At 38.1% G+C, this 18,116-nt stretch overlaps 1 protein-coding gene across 16 annotated transcripts in view; it reads right to left on the bottom strand.

The window, feature by feature from the left end:
- The window catches only part of MARK3 (microtubule affinity regulating kinase 3), a 64,086-nt gene that overhangs the window by 29,185 nt on the left and 16,785 nt on the right, over positions 1-18,116 (bottom strand). For all 16 annotated transcript variants that reach the window (XM_080596126.1, XM_080596136.1, XM_080596134.1 and 13 more), the window contains 4 exons: positions 12,565-12,618; positions 5,669-5,717; positions 4,919-4,984; positions 2,632-2,702 (listed from right to left, as the gene is read on the bottom strand). In XM_080596126.1, the coding sequence (XP_080452252.1) occupies positions 2,632-2,702; positions 4,919-4,984; positions 5,669-5,717; positions 12,565-12,618 (240 nt within the window). The remainder of the gene's footprint in view (positions 1-2,631; positions 2,703-4,918; positions 4,985-5,668; positions 5,718-12,564; positions 12,619-18,116) is intronic.

The following is an 18,116-nucleotide window of genomic DNA, read 5'->3' as shown; positions in this document are numbered from 1 at the left end:
AGGCTCCTGCCTGTTAAACTAGCTAGTGAATTAAAAAAAAAAATCCCTATTATGTACTAGTCTAACATAAGAACAGCTGCATTGAATCAGATAAAAGTTCTACACAGAGTGTTATCCCTCCAGCAACAGCTAAAAGCTACATGAAGCTATTGTGAGACTACAGCAAAGTGAATAGTTTCATGACCCATAAACCTAGTAAGAACTAGGTTTGATCTGTCCCACAGAGTCCTGGTGTTGAATAAATGTCAAGCTCTGATCAAAGTTTTCTGATTTCTGTCCCACACGCATGCTCATTTCTCTAGCAAACTACGATGAGCTTACGCTATAGCTCCTTTCCTTGGGAAAAAAGAGAACCCTAGTAATAACCCAGACACTCACGCTTTTGATGCTCTCAAGAACCTCTTATCTTTGAGATCAAGATCCTCTAAAATTGGATAAATTTAGTAACCAGCAAGTCAGCTATTCAGGAAAGATAGGTAGCTAATTCCTCCAGGTTTCTGAAAGGAAACCAGACTTACAAAAAGAAACTTAAAACATATTTCAGTAGATTGAAGAACAGCCGTCTATATATCTTTATGAACAGCATTTACCCTACTGAAGTAGGGGAATAAAGCAGGGAATCTGAAGTAAAACATTTGATGGGTCAAACATCCAGCTTAGCAGTTAACTATCTTTTAAATTCTTTTCCTTCATGTTTGTTTTTGAAAAAGTTTGTTTTAAAGTTACATATACCCTGTACCACACATATTATTCCATAAAGTGAAACACTAAGTGTACTTGTAAAGTAAGTCTGACATGTTTCCACAAGTTTTCACGTAAAGGCGAGTTGAATCCTTCGACAAAAAAGGCAATTGTTGAACAAATGTGCAGCAGAATTACTACAAGATCTTTTTCCACACAATTCCTGATAAAAGAAAGGTAGCACAGAGAGCAAAGAACCACACCAATGGTAGTTTTCAACGTTCACGGTAGAGAGAACAGCAAATCCTCTCAAACTATTCTGAAGTATTTCAGGTGACGTTACAAAAAGAAAGGTTATGGTCTGGGATTTAGAAAAAGACAGCTAAACTGGAAATGACTGCTTTAAAACCCAGTACAATTGATCAAATCTATTCCAACACACAGCACAGAAGCACTTAAGAAATTCTTAATCGCAAACGAAAGCACTCTAGAGTTGACAGAACATAAGATATAAAGAGACATAAGATTTTATTAAAGAAGAAAAAAAATTCCTTACTCTGAAGCTGTGTATTACTCTAGTACACACAAATCACTTCTCCTGGGAATATAAAGTCTGCAGCTGCTTTTTCTGGGGCCTTGTTTTTTGTTCTTATTTTTATGATTATTTTTGCAAAAGATTAAAGAACGTATGTACAAGATTTAAAATGAAGAGAGAAAAAGAAACAAGGCTTTTACAGAAATGCTTTTGTTGCATCCTTATTTTGGATTAAATGGGTTTCTATTTTTCTCCTTACTTTCACTGCTACTTTTGAGTTTATTATTTATATTGCTTTAGCAAATCTTCCTAACAAAACAGTTGTGACAGTTTCCTAGTTCCCAGATTATTTCTTATGGTCACACTATCCACTCTAGAGAATTGTAAAAGTTTTCTTTATACGGCATTTTGTGAAAGTAATTAATTTCCTGGAAGTTTCATACTTAATATCAAATTACTTCTATTTTTGTATGGCTGTGCTTTAAGATGTGAAGCTACCGTAGCTTTTCCCTCCAGCAGTGAAACTGCCGTGTCATTGCCACAATTTACCAGTTGAAAACCCCCACATATAGTTCAAGCAAACACTCTTGTCCATATTCGTTATTTTAAAGTGTCATTAAACAGAAGCATAATTTTAATGTTGTGAGAAGAAATATCATTTAAATTATCCAATGGGATGGAAACAACATAAGCATTCACAAGTTTCTGCACATGAGCAGAAACCAAAGTATATAAGACCAAATAGATCTGCAAATGAAACTTCAAATGCTGCAAGAGCAGAGACTTGGATTTTTAACTGGTTATGCAAAATTATGTGCATATGTTCAATACTGCTTTACTGTAGAATAGAAATGCTTTTTACAGATCAATGAAATTCCAACATTTTTGCAAGTCCGGTTTATCCGTCATAAAGAAAACAAAAAAGCCTAGATATTATTATTATTATTATTTTTTTTTAGAACAGCTGTTTAACTGCATCTCTTTGTGCAAGTGCATGGTTGTAAACGGGTGCCTCTTCCAGGCACTGCCCGTGTTTGCTGCTGACCTGGTTTGTAGCACGTTACACTTGAACAACTTCCAAAAGCTTACAGACAAGCTGAACGTAGAATATATGAAATCAACCCGGAGGAAATGAATTTTGAAACAGAATCCATGTCCAAATCAAGCAGTCATTGTGTTCTGGCACTCCTGGACACCCTGGCACAAACACTAAGGAAGCTAGCACTGCTGACTGGGCTACTAACCCCTTCAAAGCACTACTGTAACCAAGTTTCCTCTTACTCAGTGCTAGAAGTCCACACACCATGCTGAACACTGCTAGAAGTCAAACACAAAGGACAGCTGTTTTACCCATTTCACCACTAAAAACGGGTGTGGGGGAGTAGGAAGCTGATGTATAGGAATGTTATACATACCTGTCTAAATTTAGCTCTAGCCTCCTTTTCCTTCATTCTTCCATGTGCAACCAGATAGTCAAACACCTCCCCTGCGAGTCAATAACGAGACACGTTAATGCCGGTGTCAGAATGTAGAGATTCCTCTCTAGCAGCTACCCACAGCAACTTCACTGGAATGATTACACTTCAGGTTGATCTCAAGTTTAAGATTACAGGTTAGCTCAAGAGAACAAGGCATAAGTGATGTGAATACAAACAATTTACTACAACATTCTCTCTTACACAAGGAAACAGTAAGGCTTAATGAAAGACTGGATATAGATAGAAACATTTCCTTCCAATTATTTAGGACAGAAACTGAGCAGCAGCACTTCTGTTTTGTAAATAAAGATGACCTGTACCTTCACAGACTTTCTCACAAGGGTATCTTTTGCACCACAAAAATAAGCCTCATACATGAAAGCATTTGATGATATCTGTAATATTGTTATATCAGCACCAGAATTTTTCTTTGTACGTGTGCATACAAGTGTTCTAACCAACACAGAAATCTTAGTTCTAACCTAGGCTTGGAGGAGGTATCTGCAATGAAGTTCTCAATAATGAGGCCAGTAGGACACTGAGATAATCCACCCCACAAGCATCAGATAGGTAAGACACACAGAAAAACACCACTTCTGAACAAGCCCAATGGTGCATGGTTCAGATGTCTAAAGGAGAATAAAGTAGTACTGAAGAGCTGTGTTTTTTTGATGTTTTGGTTTTTGTTTGCTTTTAAATAAAAAAAAGGTAGAGTCATACAGCAAGAAAATCAACAACTGAGCTATCTGAGAGAGTGTCAGGATCTTCTACAAAATAGTCTTGCTTGCTCCTGTAGCACATTATTTAATACCCATCTCAGAAAATTCTCTCAGGTGTATTTCACAGCTGTTTCTTGAGAAAATTTGAAGGAGCAAAGCTGAACACTCCTTTATAATTCAGGGGAAAACGATACCAGAGAAAGAAATATAGGCAACTTATGCAAATGTTGCAGTTCTAGGAATACAGTTTCTCTCGTCCTCCAACCACAGAATTCACACAGTTCACGTGTGACCAGTATCTCAAGGAGGAAATAAGGAAAGCAATCGCCGTCACTCAGATCACTGGCCATGCCTGTCTTGCACAACACTGCACATGCACAGGGCGCTGCTCACGGCCCTGCAGACCTGCACACATTTCTCCATGGTTCTAAAATCTTTAGAGCGCTGTTGGCCCTTCTACCTTGTGGAAGCCAATCACTAGATGGCAATAAGACTTCACTTTTAAGTCTAGCACCAACAAACTGCACGGAGACGCCTTCACAAACATGCACTAGCCAATATCCTAACTGCGTTTTACCAGCCTTGTTTCTGGTTAGACAAAGCTTGGTGGAGCATTTAGGGACCCACTAGAAGACAACTGAGGCAGTTAGAGGATCTTTACCTGATTTAAGAATTAACTTCACACAATCTAACAAAGTTAGAATTCAATGCTGAAACTATTAACTGAGAAAAAACTCTGTATTTCCCTCCCACAGCTAAAGAAAATCCTCAACTACTGGAGATTCCCAGATGCTGATGCTAAAGAGTCACATTGACAAACAGAGGGCTATTAGGTTTTAGCCAGCAAAGAGTAACTTAATCCCCAATATCTTAATTCTAGCCCTGGTGAAACTATCTGACACTGCATGATGCAGTCTTTTTTTCTTCCTCCTCTGCAATCAGGAATAAATGTTAAAGTTCCTCCACAACCTCCCTCCTAAAATGGACATAAGGCTAAGCCTAATAACTCTTGACAGTAGAAGGTCTGTGACTACGGTATGTCAAATGTCATCAACTTTTAAAAAAACAGAAGTTTCAGTACTCGTGCTTTTGAAAGCAACAGTTAAAAATACAGAAGTGTTTCTCTTTTTATTTATTTATTTTTAACCAAGCATCTTATATAAGACAAGATACCAGTCCTAGGGAGCTTAATACAATAAATTTAAAAGGTTGACATTTATTACTGACAGAAACAATCAAAGGCTGAACAAAGATTCCAGTTACATTTAAGTTGTAAAAACAAAGCAAATGTTACTAAATCGCATTAAGTTTGGAATGAAGTTTTACAAGTTATAATTACGTAGCCTGAACGAGTACTTAAGAATATTAAAGACTTTGCTTAAAAAATTTAACCTACCATGACATTAGTATTTGATAAACGGGAAAATAAAAATTCAAAGAAAAGAAGTGCTTTCTGCCACTTGGCAATTTATTTACATTTGCCATCACAGCAGAGAGGTACTTACCCCCGCTCGCATATTCCATTATTAAATAGAGAGTTTTTTCAGTTTCAATGACTTCAAATAACTTCACTGGAAAAGAAAGCAACTTATTAATCAGTTAGCTGGTTGCAGAATTATCAACTCTATAAGGAATTCTGTCAGGAAAAAAAAAACACACAATTTTCTTGATTCTTGACAGTACCAGATCATTACTCTAAACCATCTTTTTCTGTCCTAAATGGAAAATACAATAGCATATTTACTCAACTCATAAAATACAATCATTTGATGTGATTATATGGGGAAAGCAACTAGATTAAACAAAACTTCCATAAATTTGAGCGTCAGTAATGGCCATTTTTACACACTGTACTGGCATACATGGCAACAAATAAGTTATCAGTCAGTTGGCTGACAGTACCCTAACAATAGTACATTGTTTAAACTTCACAATCCAGATCAATTTCTTGACCATTTCTTGTTTTGGTACAAAATTCTTTTAATGAGAGCCTGAATCCAGTAAAAATCAGCATTGTGATAACTCTGCTCCTTTTGAGCAATCAGCTATGAAAATAACTATTTTGTGTAGAGGGCCTAAAACATTTTTTTGTTTTTAAACACACAGCTATGACTAGGTATTTCTTACTGCTATTTTACAGTAAATTACCCCCCTATTTTAAGATTATCTTATAATTATCACATAACATTTTTAACGGTGGAAAAAAGAGGTAACATTTCACTGGATTTGAATATAAAGAGAAATAAACAAGGTACCTATATTTGGATGATTTAAGATCTTCATTATCCTTACTTCTCTAAAGAGCTGAAATAAACATAAAACATGAAATAAGTTAATGAAAATAATAGGTAACACTCTTTCTTTGTAAGCCTGATCATTTTGATGTACTTGCTTAATTTTAAACATAAAGGGCAAACTTTATTAGCATTTCAAGGAAGTTCATAAAATAACAACTTATTGGAGAGAACAGTTAAGTGCTTGCTTCTTTAAAGCTTCCGCCAAACCCTCAAAAACCTGCAAACACCCACAAAAGTGCTCCAGATAGCCCAGGAGACAAGTGATCTCAGCTCTGTGGTTCTCACACTTTTGGGGCCAGAAGACCATTATGAGCCCACGCAGCTTCTTGATGGCCACTGTACATCACATCTCATATACCCTTTCACACCTTTATAGAAAATCCTGGTTTCAAAGTTTTATGAACGCCCCTCCAGAGCACTGTTTGAAGACCACTGCACTGTGTTAGTGGCATGGGCTCTTCAGCCAAAGGGCCTAGTCAGAGCCTAGCCTTCCACAGGACACCACAGAAACACTGTCCTATACGACAGGAACTGAGAGGTAAAAAATCAGCTGCTTTTATCGCACAAAAATTGCATTATTCAACTAAACCAGCAACAAACAAGTTTTAAGCACAGATGGTCAGGCAAGGTTTCTTCCTGGGCCTTCAGAAGCATTCCTTCAAGACGACTGAGGCACAAAACCATCTAGCTCCGGACTTGTCACCACAGCTTCAACAACTTTCAGCGCCAGACATCTAGCCTCCAAGACTGCTGATGCAGTACACCGAACATTAGCCAAAAATAACGGGGCAAAACACAGTCTTTTCCTGAGCAAACAATCCCCAGCAGACAGAAGACACACCACCGCTTGAGGGTACAATCTCAAAGGGATCAGCCTGCTGCCACCCTCTTCACCACCCACTTTCCTACACAACAGGCCTGTATACTTGTACTTAAACACCTTGAAGTGCAAATACTGTTGTGTTCAGATTCCCTTATCTTCCTACAGCCACTCTTTACAAAAAAAAAAAAAAAAAAAGGAACTTCTGAGGTAGCATGCTATATGGTAGTCACGTGTGAGATTTTTCTCCCTCTATAGTTTCCCCCCATGAGAGCCTAAGCCTCCAGATGGTTGACATTCTTAAGCCTTGATTATTTTCTAACAGCATGCTTCCAAATGAGGGAGTAATCAAGTGGTTTTATTATAAACCTAACACCAACGTCTACAGGAATACCAGTAACGTAACAGGTCGTACTGAACATAATGTAAAGAGACTGAAGCAGAAAGAAAGTACACAACTCCACACGAGTGCAGACAAGGAAAAAAAGAAAGGATTTTGTAAAGAAAGACATAACAGCATTGTTATTAACAGTAAGAAAGCAAAAGATGCTGCTGTAAGATTCTCCTCAGGTCAGATTTCACATAAAGTGGATATATTTAATGGCTACATTTATTAATAATGACTCAGAAAATCTGTAGGTGTAGTTACTCAAAATAAAAAAAAAAGTAAAACACGGGAAACAAAAGACAAACAAAGCCAAGAAAACAGAACCATTCCACCCTTCTGCCTTTTAATAAAACAAGCTGCAGCAAAAAATAAAATCACGATATGGAGACCATTTCCAACAGTTCTTTGCTTTCTAATGCTTCTGTAAGGCTACCATTTGGATAGCAATACTCATTAAAATGCCTAAAAGGCTTTCTCCCCTATGCCACAGCTGTGAAAGGCACAGTACCTGAACACAGAATAAAACTAAACAGTTTTTAAATAGTTTTAATTACAGTATATTCATTATCTAGATCTATGCCTGACACTTTGCTAGATGATAAACTGCCTAAACGCAATCAAGACTGATCGATCAATTACATTTTTGGCCATGGAAGACAAGTTTCACAAATTGTGGGCATGTTTTCTTTTCCCCCCTCAGATAAGGAAATTGCCTTTTTTTTTTTAATTACATTGTTTCTGTAGCTTTTTTCATATGTACTTCAATGAGGTAGAGCACTTAACCATAGCTCTCTAAACATAAGACATTTAAATGCAGTTGAATTTATAACTATATCTTTTTCTTACTTTTTTCATTCGGTTCAGATTGTCTGGCCCGTAATATACCCTGAATACTTTGTAATTTTTATTGCAGCTTGTATAACTAAAAGCCTCTGGTCAGCCTGTTTCGAAGACAGCTTGCAGAATTTGCTCACGACTGACTGTCAGTTTCCTCTGGACACCCTTCCGACCCCCAGATCGAAGTCTGTTGGGTCAGACTGATCAAGTGCAACCCCACTGCTGCACAGATGCAGCCCTTGGCTGTTGTTCAGCCATCAGCCTATTTATCGTCACCTCACCTACCTACAAAGGTATGTTCAGCGGATTAAGAATGGCAATGTCAGCAATGACCAAAATCATAATTAGTCCCACCAAACAAGAACAATCAAACAAAGGCAATACAGAACAAGACAGTAAAGATGAGGCCAAAACTCATGGTATCATCATGTAAACAAATACACTCATTAATCTAATCTTTTTATAGAGAATGCTGACTTGGCTGGAGCCAGCTACTTCCTCCGCTGCAGTGTACAGTTTGATGCTCTAATGTGATAAAGGCAGGCTCATATCACATTTTGGGCTGTTGTAAATATATCATTGTTCCACAGGACTACTAACCCAGATGAAGCCTATCAAAAAGTGGCGTCTACATATGAGCTATTTGCAGTTGGTGACTAGAAACAAGCTCTTTAAAAATAGTTATTTTTGTCTTAGGCGAAGTTCAAAATAGAAATACTTGAGAATAGGATACAAACTCCACCAAATGTTTTATTATAATTTTAGTTATATAAATGCACTTCAGATTGTGTTCTGTAGACACTTTAAGTGTTATATTTGGCATTTTGACACAGACAGCAACTTCAGCAGGGACATCTGCAAATGTCTGACATTGTATTATATTCTATTTCTGATAGAGGAACAGAACGTAAAACATGATACAACTTTCACATATTATACTGAAAGGTTTTCTAGATTTAATTCCCCCCTAAATGATATTTGCATCAACCTCCAATAAATGAAGCATTAATTATTACCACACTTCCTAAAGCCCACAGCACAATTCATTATAGATAGCAAGTTATGGCAAAAGCCCACACATCTGAGGTTTTCTGACACAGGAACACAGAAGAATCTGTAACATTGTAAGACGTAACATAAGGTTCTCTACTCAGAAAATAATTTTCTTAGTTTCAGGAACTTGTCAAAATGTGACCATAGAGGCAGACTATCAACTGTAAACAGTGCTTATCAGTTTAATTTCTAATACAGAGATTGAAAACTACTCCCAACTTGTTGAATAGCTCATTTTCCGTCAACAGGAGCTCTGCAAATGTTTCTAGGGAAAGACAAACATCCTAAGTCTGCCAAACAAATGTCTTTCAGCTTTGTTGTGGTCTCGTCCTTTGACTGTAAGTCGTGTTAGATACAGGGAAAGAATTTAATACTGCCAGTGGACAAACAGAGCAAAAAGAAAAGTAGCAATGGAAACACAGACACATACTGAGTAATAATCTTGAACCAATTTTACTTGAACTTTATTATGCTGATACATCTAAAACAACACGGATTGGGGAAATAGGGAACCAGCTTTCAAGCCAACTCTTTGAATAAGCTGAAAGACAGATTACAAAGTGTTCCTGCATTAGCTATTGCAAGAGTTTCAGTAACAAAGGATTTCAAAAAACACTGACAAAAAGTTTGCTAAAAAGCAAGTCAGTACGCTAGTCAGATGCAGAGCACATTTCCTGGCCTCCTTCCCCTCAAAGCAGGGAGGCTTTTCACAAGATGTTCTCCCAAGCCAGCTCAAGCTTTAACTGTGTGTTAGGCTCCTCCTGATAACTGCTCACCGAAACAGGCCCTATATATAGTTAGCAGTCTCAATCAGGAAGCCTTTACACAATGCAAGTTTGCACCAAATAATGCACAACTTGAAAACGCACAAAATACATGCTATAAACAAAAAAGTCTGTCCCTTTTAAATTTTCATACCTTCCTCGCACTTTTTAAAACAGACCGATCAAAAGTCAGAAAGAACATGGTGCATATTCAAATTTGTAGTTAAGAACTCTAAAAAGATTTTACAAAAAGGTCCAAACAAGTGGCAAAACATCTGCACAAAATGAACAAAAAAATCTGGCTGAGAAGCCAAGTTCTAAAAAAGGAAAATGAGAAGTTATTTAGTGCTATTACATGGGCTTAGGAAAAAAAAAATCTTGCGTATAATGGCATTGCTGATTCAAAAGAAAGAAAGAAAACAAACAATTTTTTTTTTGGTCTAGAAGGAAGTGAGCTACTGTAACATCAACACTCATTTCGAGCGAGACTGATATTCACTGCGATTGGGTACAAAGTACATTTTGGGAGAATAATGATGACTAACAACACTAGCATGGGAAAAAAGCTCTGAGAATTCTCTTTTCTTTTAAGGCAGGAAAGTAACACAGTTTCCTCTTCGCTAAGCAAAAGCAGCAGAGCTGTAATAAGCTACGAAAACTAGAGCGAGGAGTAGCTGCATGTGGCTACCACTGACTTCCCCAGCAGCACAGAGCCCCTCAGTGCTCTGAAGAACCGCACTTTGAAAACATATCCGTCAAAGCTGCAGCCACCCGCAGCTCACTGCAAAGTACCGCTCCAGAGAGTACGGCGCCCCTTCGCAAGGGTAACTCCCCTCTGGCAGCTGGAGTATCGGCGTGGAAGACGTAAGACAGAAATCAGGATCAGAAACCTTAATCACCGCTCGTTTCACCACCTGAGGATGAGTAGGGTATGCAGACACTACACCACACCCTCTTCTCGGCACAGCCCTTCCCTCCCCACCATACCTCACATATTTCATCACTCCCTCCAGCAGCCCTGATGAGAAGCACTTCATCTCCGCTTGCCCTGAATCTACAGGTCATGCGTGCAGCTTGCTTCAAATGTGCTGAGACTACAGCAGCGCTGATAGCACTGGGGGGAAGCGGGCGAGCGCTTTCAAAAAAAGCTTTGATGAAGCAAAATCGATAAGTAATGCATTGGGTATGTACTGTTTACTATAAGCGGCTGCTTAAAATTAAGAAAATGGTTTTCCACTTCTGAGAACACTGAGATATCTTGCTAAACCTTTTTAAGTGCTTATATAGCCAGTGAGCTTAGAGAAGCGAACACATTAGCAATCTCACTCCCCAACTCTGACTGGATTTCTACCCCACTATTTGGTACTATTCTTCTAGACTCCCATTTAAAGACCCTAATGGTAGGAAACACTGACTTAGAAATCACACCTTACAATCTAATTTTATAAATTGTAAATAAAAATGAAACAAAAACTGAGACGGAGACGAGAGTGGAGACCAAACAGGCTGAAACCAGGAACCAAAGGGTCAACAAACACACTTCCAACCAGTGCCGACTGAACTCCAGCGACTGGTGAAAGGTTGGCTTTGTACCTGACTATTAGCTCAAGCTAACAGCATTAAGACACAGTCTCCAGATAACACCATTTGAAGGAGTAAGAATTTTTTTTTTCCTCTCAAAACACATTCTCTCTACTTTTCTCTGACCATTTTCTCCAATGCTCAGTGACCCCTCCCCTTACCATCACAGCTTTTCTTTTCCAAATGCACCCAGAAGTTAATATAACTTTTTAGGTACTCCAATTTGCCCAGATCTGCTGCACAAACCCACTTTATGTAAATCATCATATGACCTCATTTGCATTTCATTTCTTCTCTGCTTTGCCAGAAATTAATAATAATGTCAAGAATTAAGCTGAAAAAAATCTGAGAAAACTGTAACCACATTATCTACTTTCATGTAGCCTACAGGGGCAGTAGAAGGTAATGACGTTGCTTCTTGCTAAAATGATGGTGGCTTTCTTCTGTAGGCTGTTCTCTGCCTCTCAACCAAACCATACAATGCAAGGACCTGTGTATTTTTCCAATTTACTTTTGCACCATTAATTTTGATAAAACCATCTTGCCACACAATCTTTTCAGTATTTGCATAAAACTCAAATGTGTATATTCTTCAGTTTGCTCTGGTTATGCAATTTAATATTGTTTGCAGTTAAGTTCTGGGTATTCTCTCCTTCAAACAGAAATACTGCAAGGAACTTTTTTTTTTTTTAATCAAAGTACTCAAAAGTAAACAAGAAGACTGACTGCAGCACTTAAAAGGACAGAGTTAAAAAAGTCCTAGGTAAAAGTGACATTTAAATGTATTTCCTGCAGCCACTCCAAAGCAGATTGGCTTGCTTGATGAAAGAGTAGGATTTATCACTACTTACTAAAATAGATAAGGCGATACAACTGTAATGGCACATTAAACATTTGAGACTAGAAGGAAGAAACCAGAATAGCCATGCTTCAAGCTATTCCATAAAACTGTAACACCATTTCTGCTGAAAATTATGTGAAAGCCATAGACACTGCTTGGCCTTCAGTCCAGAGGCAATGTTTTCAAGGCCTGTTTAAGAGGACAGAACATACGCTTTGTGTTTTTAAGCTCTACAAAATGACCAGCATGAAGGAGACACAGAGGCATGACACCAAACCACGAACATCCTCGCTACAGTTAGACTACGTTTGTGAGAAAGGAAGCGGCTAACACCACCGTCTTCTCTTTGCAACTCTGTATGAGCTCATCTATAAAACAGTACGTGCATCTTGAACAACTGCAAAGTCATCAAAAATATCTGTTAAAAATGCCATTATTAAATACAGTAGTCAGATGTGTGAAAGTTGTGCAGTGCTTCAGATTCTACAGCATAGGCATTCACAATTAATCGGAGGTGGTAAAAGGAAACAAGTTATAATACAAGTTGAAAGGTTAAATGCAAAAACCTACCTTTTGTAGACTAGTTGGATTCAGCTGTGTTTTGTCGATTATTTTTATGGCAACCTAAAGAAAGAATTCATAATCAGTATTTTCCATATGAATAATTGTAGCATTACAACAAAATGGACAAATCCAGTAACAAATGGAAAGCATGAGAATTACACAAATACACTCAAGGTTCTTCAGAAAATTATGTACCTGTATTCAGTTTTAAGCTGAAAGCAGTTGGAATTAATGACTAAATTATAATTTATTTCTATTTCAACAAATTAAAAAGGAGAGTGGGAAAAAATGGTACTTTGAGACAATTAAGACAAGAGAAGCTCACTTAGTCTTTTGCTTCACAATAAAATCATCACATATTACAGTGGAAATTCCAATACCAGACAGTACCCTGACAGAGAGCAGGGTGCCTACAGATGATATTTACACAGTATAATTACACTTCAGATTACATGGTACTAACTGTGCATTGGCAGTTTACGAAGATGCTTCTAAAAGCAAGGACTTCAGAGCAAATTGAAAGTAATGCAACATAAATTTTGCAAGAACTAAGTTCACCTTTGGAAACCCACTGAATATTTGTATCAGTTTGCTCCCTGATGGATATGAAAGGAAATATCACTTTTGTGTCATCAAAAACCCATTGGTTGTACTGCAACAATTTGTGAAGTTTGTTCCTTTACTGAATCTCACCTTCTTGGTAAATACTTCACAGAAATGCTAAGTAACAGAATGAAAATTTCACAAAATAATCAAAAGAAATTCAGTACCATGGTAACTAGTCAGAGCCTGAAAATTTGAGACAATGAATAGGCAGAGATGAGCCCCAGTGCAGTATAATTTGGATACAGGCTGAGTTAAAACAGGAAGAAGGAATCTTTCTAGAATTACTTGCCAATTGGTATTTTTCCTTTCTAAATTAGAGGCTAAACATACCAGAAGAAACTCCACAGAAGCCAAGGAGATGGTGCCTCTCAAAAAGACAAGATGCTGCAACTCCGCTGATTATCATACTTCACTGGTACAAAGAAAGGGCTCTCAATTCCCCTTGAATTTTTGGCTCAAATAGCAGACACTGCTCCTTCCTATGCCACAGCTCCCATTTTGCTGCATCGCTTTGTGCCATCTTTGTCATTTCACTACCGTGGGCTTGGTAACATATGGAATATAAAAAATCTTACACCAAAACAAATTTATTTCCCTACGTTCAAGTGCAAAACACATGGATGGGCCCTCATGACAGAAAGGGTAAGAGGTGAACAGTGTTCGGTGCCTGGGTGTGTCACAGACTTACATGATAGATATATATGTGGGTTTTTTTTTTCTGAAACTGAAATTCAAGATTCAGTTTCAGCCCTCTAGATTCAAGATATGGTAAAATATTACCAAGAAACTATTTAAGAATACTTTTGCTTTGGAGAATATTTTCTTCTAAGGTATGTTACTGAAATTACAGATGACTATTTCCCAAGGCAAAATTCCATTACAAAATCTTGAGAAATCCCTTCAAAAATACAAACGAAAGACATACACATTAAGCAACAGGTATTTTTATATTAGCAGCTGTACACGAAACCAAGAAAGATTTTTATCTCTACCTTTATGCCTGCTGAACTGTTCTTACGGAGGTTAACAGTTATTTACTTTCTGCAATTTCTCAGACTCAGACTAGATGTAGACCACTGCCTTTTTCAACAGCAGATAATGGTATTTGGTAGGCATCTGGTGTCCCAAGACTATCGATGTCACTAAACATGGCTGTTTGCTGAAGTAAACTTCACTCAAAAGTTGCATTTGTGTTCTAAGCGCTACTATTCTCATCAGTCTTTGTAAGATTTAAGCTTGTTTTAACCCCCAGCGTCTTGGGGCACTTGGTTTCAGAGAAACACACCTCACCTCTCGCTCTGTGCGTCAGTGCCGGATGAACCGAGAGCTCTCTGACACTGGCAGACAAATTCAGCCCTGGAGATACAGGGAAGGAACACACCTCAATTTTCTGAAAGGCAGATACACAGGACTGTTCAGTCCACTAATTATAGCCTTAAAGGCAGGATGAATTTTGAGAACTCCTATCCACTTGAACACTGGGTAGTCCAGTGTGTTAACACGGACTTTGAGAGCTTGAGCTCACCAGAACGGGACAATTTCAGGCCCCTTGATAAGGCCTCCAAACCACAAACAAAGGGAGGCTGCCCTCAAGAATATTCCCGATGAGCTTGAGAAATAAAATCCTGTTTTACTCAGCACAGCTAGTGAAGCATCAAATTGCCTTCTAAAGCAGAGACTTTGCTCTCTTTACACAAAGCAAATTTGGAACGATTTCAAGCATTGTGTGCACCGGCCAATGTTGGAGGAATGAAAGTCCACCTACACCATTACATTGTTGCAGGAGCCATAATATTCTGCGAGAGATTATTAGCAGAATTAAAACTGACTTTGCTTTCGCCATTGACAATAACGTGACAAAAAAAATTCCTCCTACGTTAATTAAAGTGGTCAAAAAAAGCTGAGACATTGAGCAAATCGACCAAACTGCTACCATTCAGATTATTTTCTCCCTCTTAAATTTCACTGTTTTTCCAAGTGAAGACAAAAAAGATGACAATGGATTCCTTGGAGTCAGGCTTGGATCCTGGAAGAATTTTGTCTTAGTAGAAAACTTTCACCTCCTGGCTATTAACTCAGTACTGCCTTTACTGCACAGAAGCGTCCATATGTTTTTGGCTGCAATTCCAACCACCTTGGAAACAGCAAAAGGTACTTTTATCTTTTAGATTAATTTTGGCAAGTATGGAAAATTTGTCAGAGGAAATAACCTCAGATAAGTTACAACAGAAAATACATGGCTTAAAGTCAAAGAATTAACAAAAGCAGATTTACAATGAAGATTCTCGATTTTAAAAGGGCAGACAGACTACAAATAATACCCTCCTTGACAAAGGATCTCAAAGGAGTGTATTTCCAGGCACCAGCTCTAATGCAGGGAAGCTAACCCTCCCTCTGTACCTCTGCTGTGAACGGGACATTGACTCCTTGGCCAGACAATTCAACCCCCCCAGCTTGGACTGATGTTCTGCTCATCCCCCACAGGGCTGCACATTTCTCCCTGTAATTTGAGGGTAGGCTCTCTTTCTGCAGATAGGTCCTGAAGATGGCGATGGAAGAAAATCCTGGAATTTACTCCAGTTGGAAACATGAAAGCTGTTATCTCAAGCAAAAGGAAAATTTGTACGGGAGGACTCCAGAGGTAAGGAGATGAGTAACTACGCTAGAAGAATGCTTGAGCAAACACACCCTTCCCCCAAGAAGCGACGGAGAAGTGCTGATCTGATGCATGATTTAGAAGTTAATCAGTGCGGAGATATAAAAAAAAGGGAACTGTCATAAAGTGAAATGGAACTGGACTCTTAAAAGGACACTAGGAATAGACACCCAGATAACAATAAGATAAGATAAGCAGGGTTAAAATACAGCAAGGATACAGTAGAGAGGAAAACTTATTCACATGTGACTCCCGAAACTAAATATTTTATTTTAGGTTTCCATATATAAGGTGGAAAAAGGAACAGGAACAAAGACAGGATAGGCAGCAGGAATGAGTGTATAAGTCAGGAAGTCACAAATTCAGGAAGATGAGTGCTGTCTGAGGCCAGACGGAGAGAATTATCCCAGAACTAAGGGTGGTTAAAAAAAAAAAAGCATTCCTGCTGCAAAGGTTTCTAACATTATCAAGTACAAAACGGCAGCATAGGTTTAGAAAATATCTGATAATTTATTTTTTAAGGGAGAAGTGAATAAAGCGCCTACAAGCTTTGTAGCAGAGCCATTTCTCATCAAATTCTTGAGCTCAAAGCTTGCAGGGAAAAACAGGGAAAGAGAGAGGGTTAAATGCAACATAATTTCCTACTGTTAATTGCGCTTGATGGAAACACACCAGGTATGGTTATCTTGACTATTGTAAAACCTCATTTAGGAGGACACAGAAATTATTGAACTAGATAAGCTGAAATGTGCACAGATCAATTAATTAACAAAAACCACAACTGGGTAAAGAGATATCAGGCTAGAAATAAATGAGTAGGAGTTTTTCAAGGATCAGACTTGTGACCGATCTTGTTTAATATCTGTATCAGTGGCCTTGACACGGCAAGTCAAACCGTAACTCTTTCAACAAACTTAATTATTAAGAGGCACTGTCACATACAATGGAAAAGTGATACAAACAACCTTGGAGATGAAAACCAGCAAAGAAAGAGAGATTCAGCAAAGTACAAGGTGCTGTTGATGATCACAACCAAACCACACATCAGTGTGCCAGCTATGAAAAAATGTGAGCGCAATCCAAAGATGGCTCAGATAAATATTTCTGTAAGGGCAAGAATAAATTAATGACACCAGGGAAATAGTTATCTAGCATGTTGTGAACAATCCCGGTCACACACATCTAAAATATGAAAACTATCAATAGTTCAGCTAGTAGGAAAAGAAACTTTTGCACATCTCTCCTACAAAAATTGTTTAAAATATCTTCAAGATATTCCTGTAAAAATAGTTTGTTTCCTCCAAAGGAAACCTGGACCAATGGCCAGATCCTTGGAAGTATTTATGCTCTTAATTGATTGAATGGCATCTATCCCATGAGAATTACAGAAACTTAGTATCTAAATCTTTCCAAGTTTTGTCAAAGATTTTACACCATAACTTGATTTGTTGAAATTTCAAACAATAACAAAACAGAGGTCAACACACAGTTGTGCACAAAGAAAAGAAGCCATAACAAAATTTTTGCAAAGCCCCAAACAGGCCACATGATTCTCTCTCACACCCATACCTATAATAACAGCGAAGAAATACTAACCAAGCATTTCCTGTGTTAAGTATCAGTAAAAAGAAGACATTTAAGTGGAAAGCAGTTAACTGTAAACTTTGTCTAGAAAAGAGCACTAGCTTTAACACCAGAAAATGACTGCTGATCACCAGAACTGACAGCTTAACAAAATAAAATCAACAATCCCTCTCAGCAACTCTTGCAAAATGATACCTCCTCAGTTCCTCCTATGGATTCCATATTAACCCTGGAAAAAGAAATTCCCCTAAAGTGCTGTAGTCAACTACTTAGCTTTCTTTAAAGATTTTTGCTGATATCAACAAACATTTAATTAATTAGACACGCTTGTCAAGAATAGGTCAACAAGGAGTTTCTCCTTCTTTTTCAGTATGTAGTGTTGCTATTAAGAATAGCACCAAGCTACACCTTGCTCTAACAAGCAAACAACGATAGGGCTCACCAAATCAGAACCATCACTAGGTCCAAGTTATTAATTACATTACAACAGCATGCAGAAACTAATTATGGGGCTGAGTTAGACACTATGAAGGGATAAAAGAGAAAGCTTGTCTGCACCACACAACAGAGCAGCAGACCCGCAAACCAGCTCCAAACAAACTGGAATGTCTTCCCAAGGCAGCCCCGCACTGCGACACCAGCAGAACTGGGAGATGCATGGCTCTGTCCAGGAAATACTGTGGTTAGGCTACTTAGATCAAGAATAATCAAG

The sequence above is a fragment of the Anser brachyrhynchus genome (assembly GCF_964034855.1).
Source record: "Anser brachyrhynchus genome assembly, chromosome: 5".
NCBI classification, from domain to species: Eukaryota; Metazoa; Chordata; class Aves; order Anseriformes; family Anatidae; genus Anser; species Anser brachyrhynchus.
Note: the sequence above shows the minus strand (reverse complement) of the source record. Positions and strands in the feature narration are given on the sequence as shown.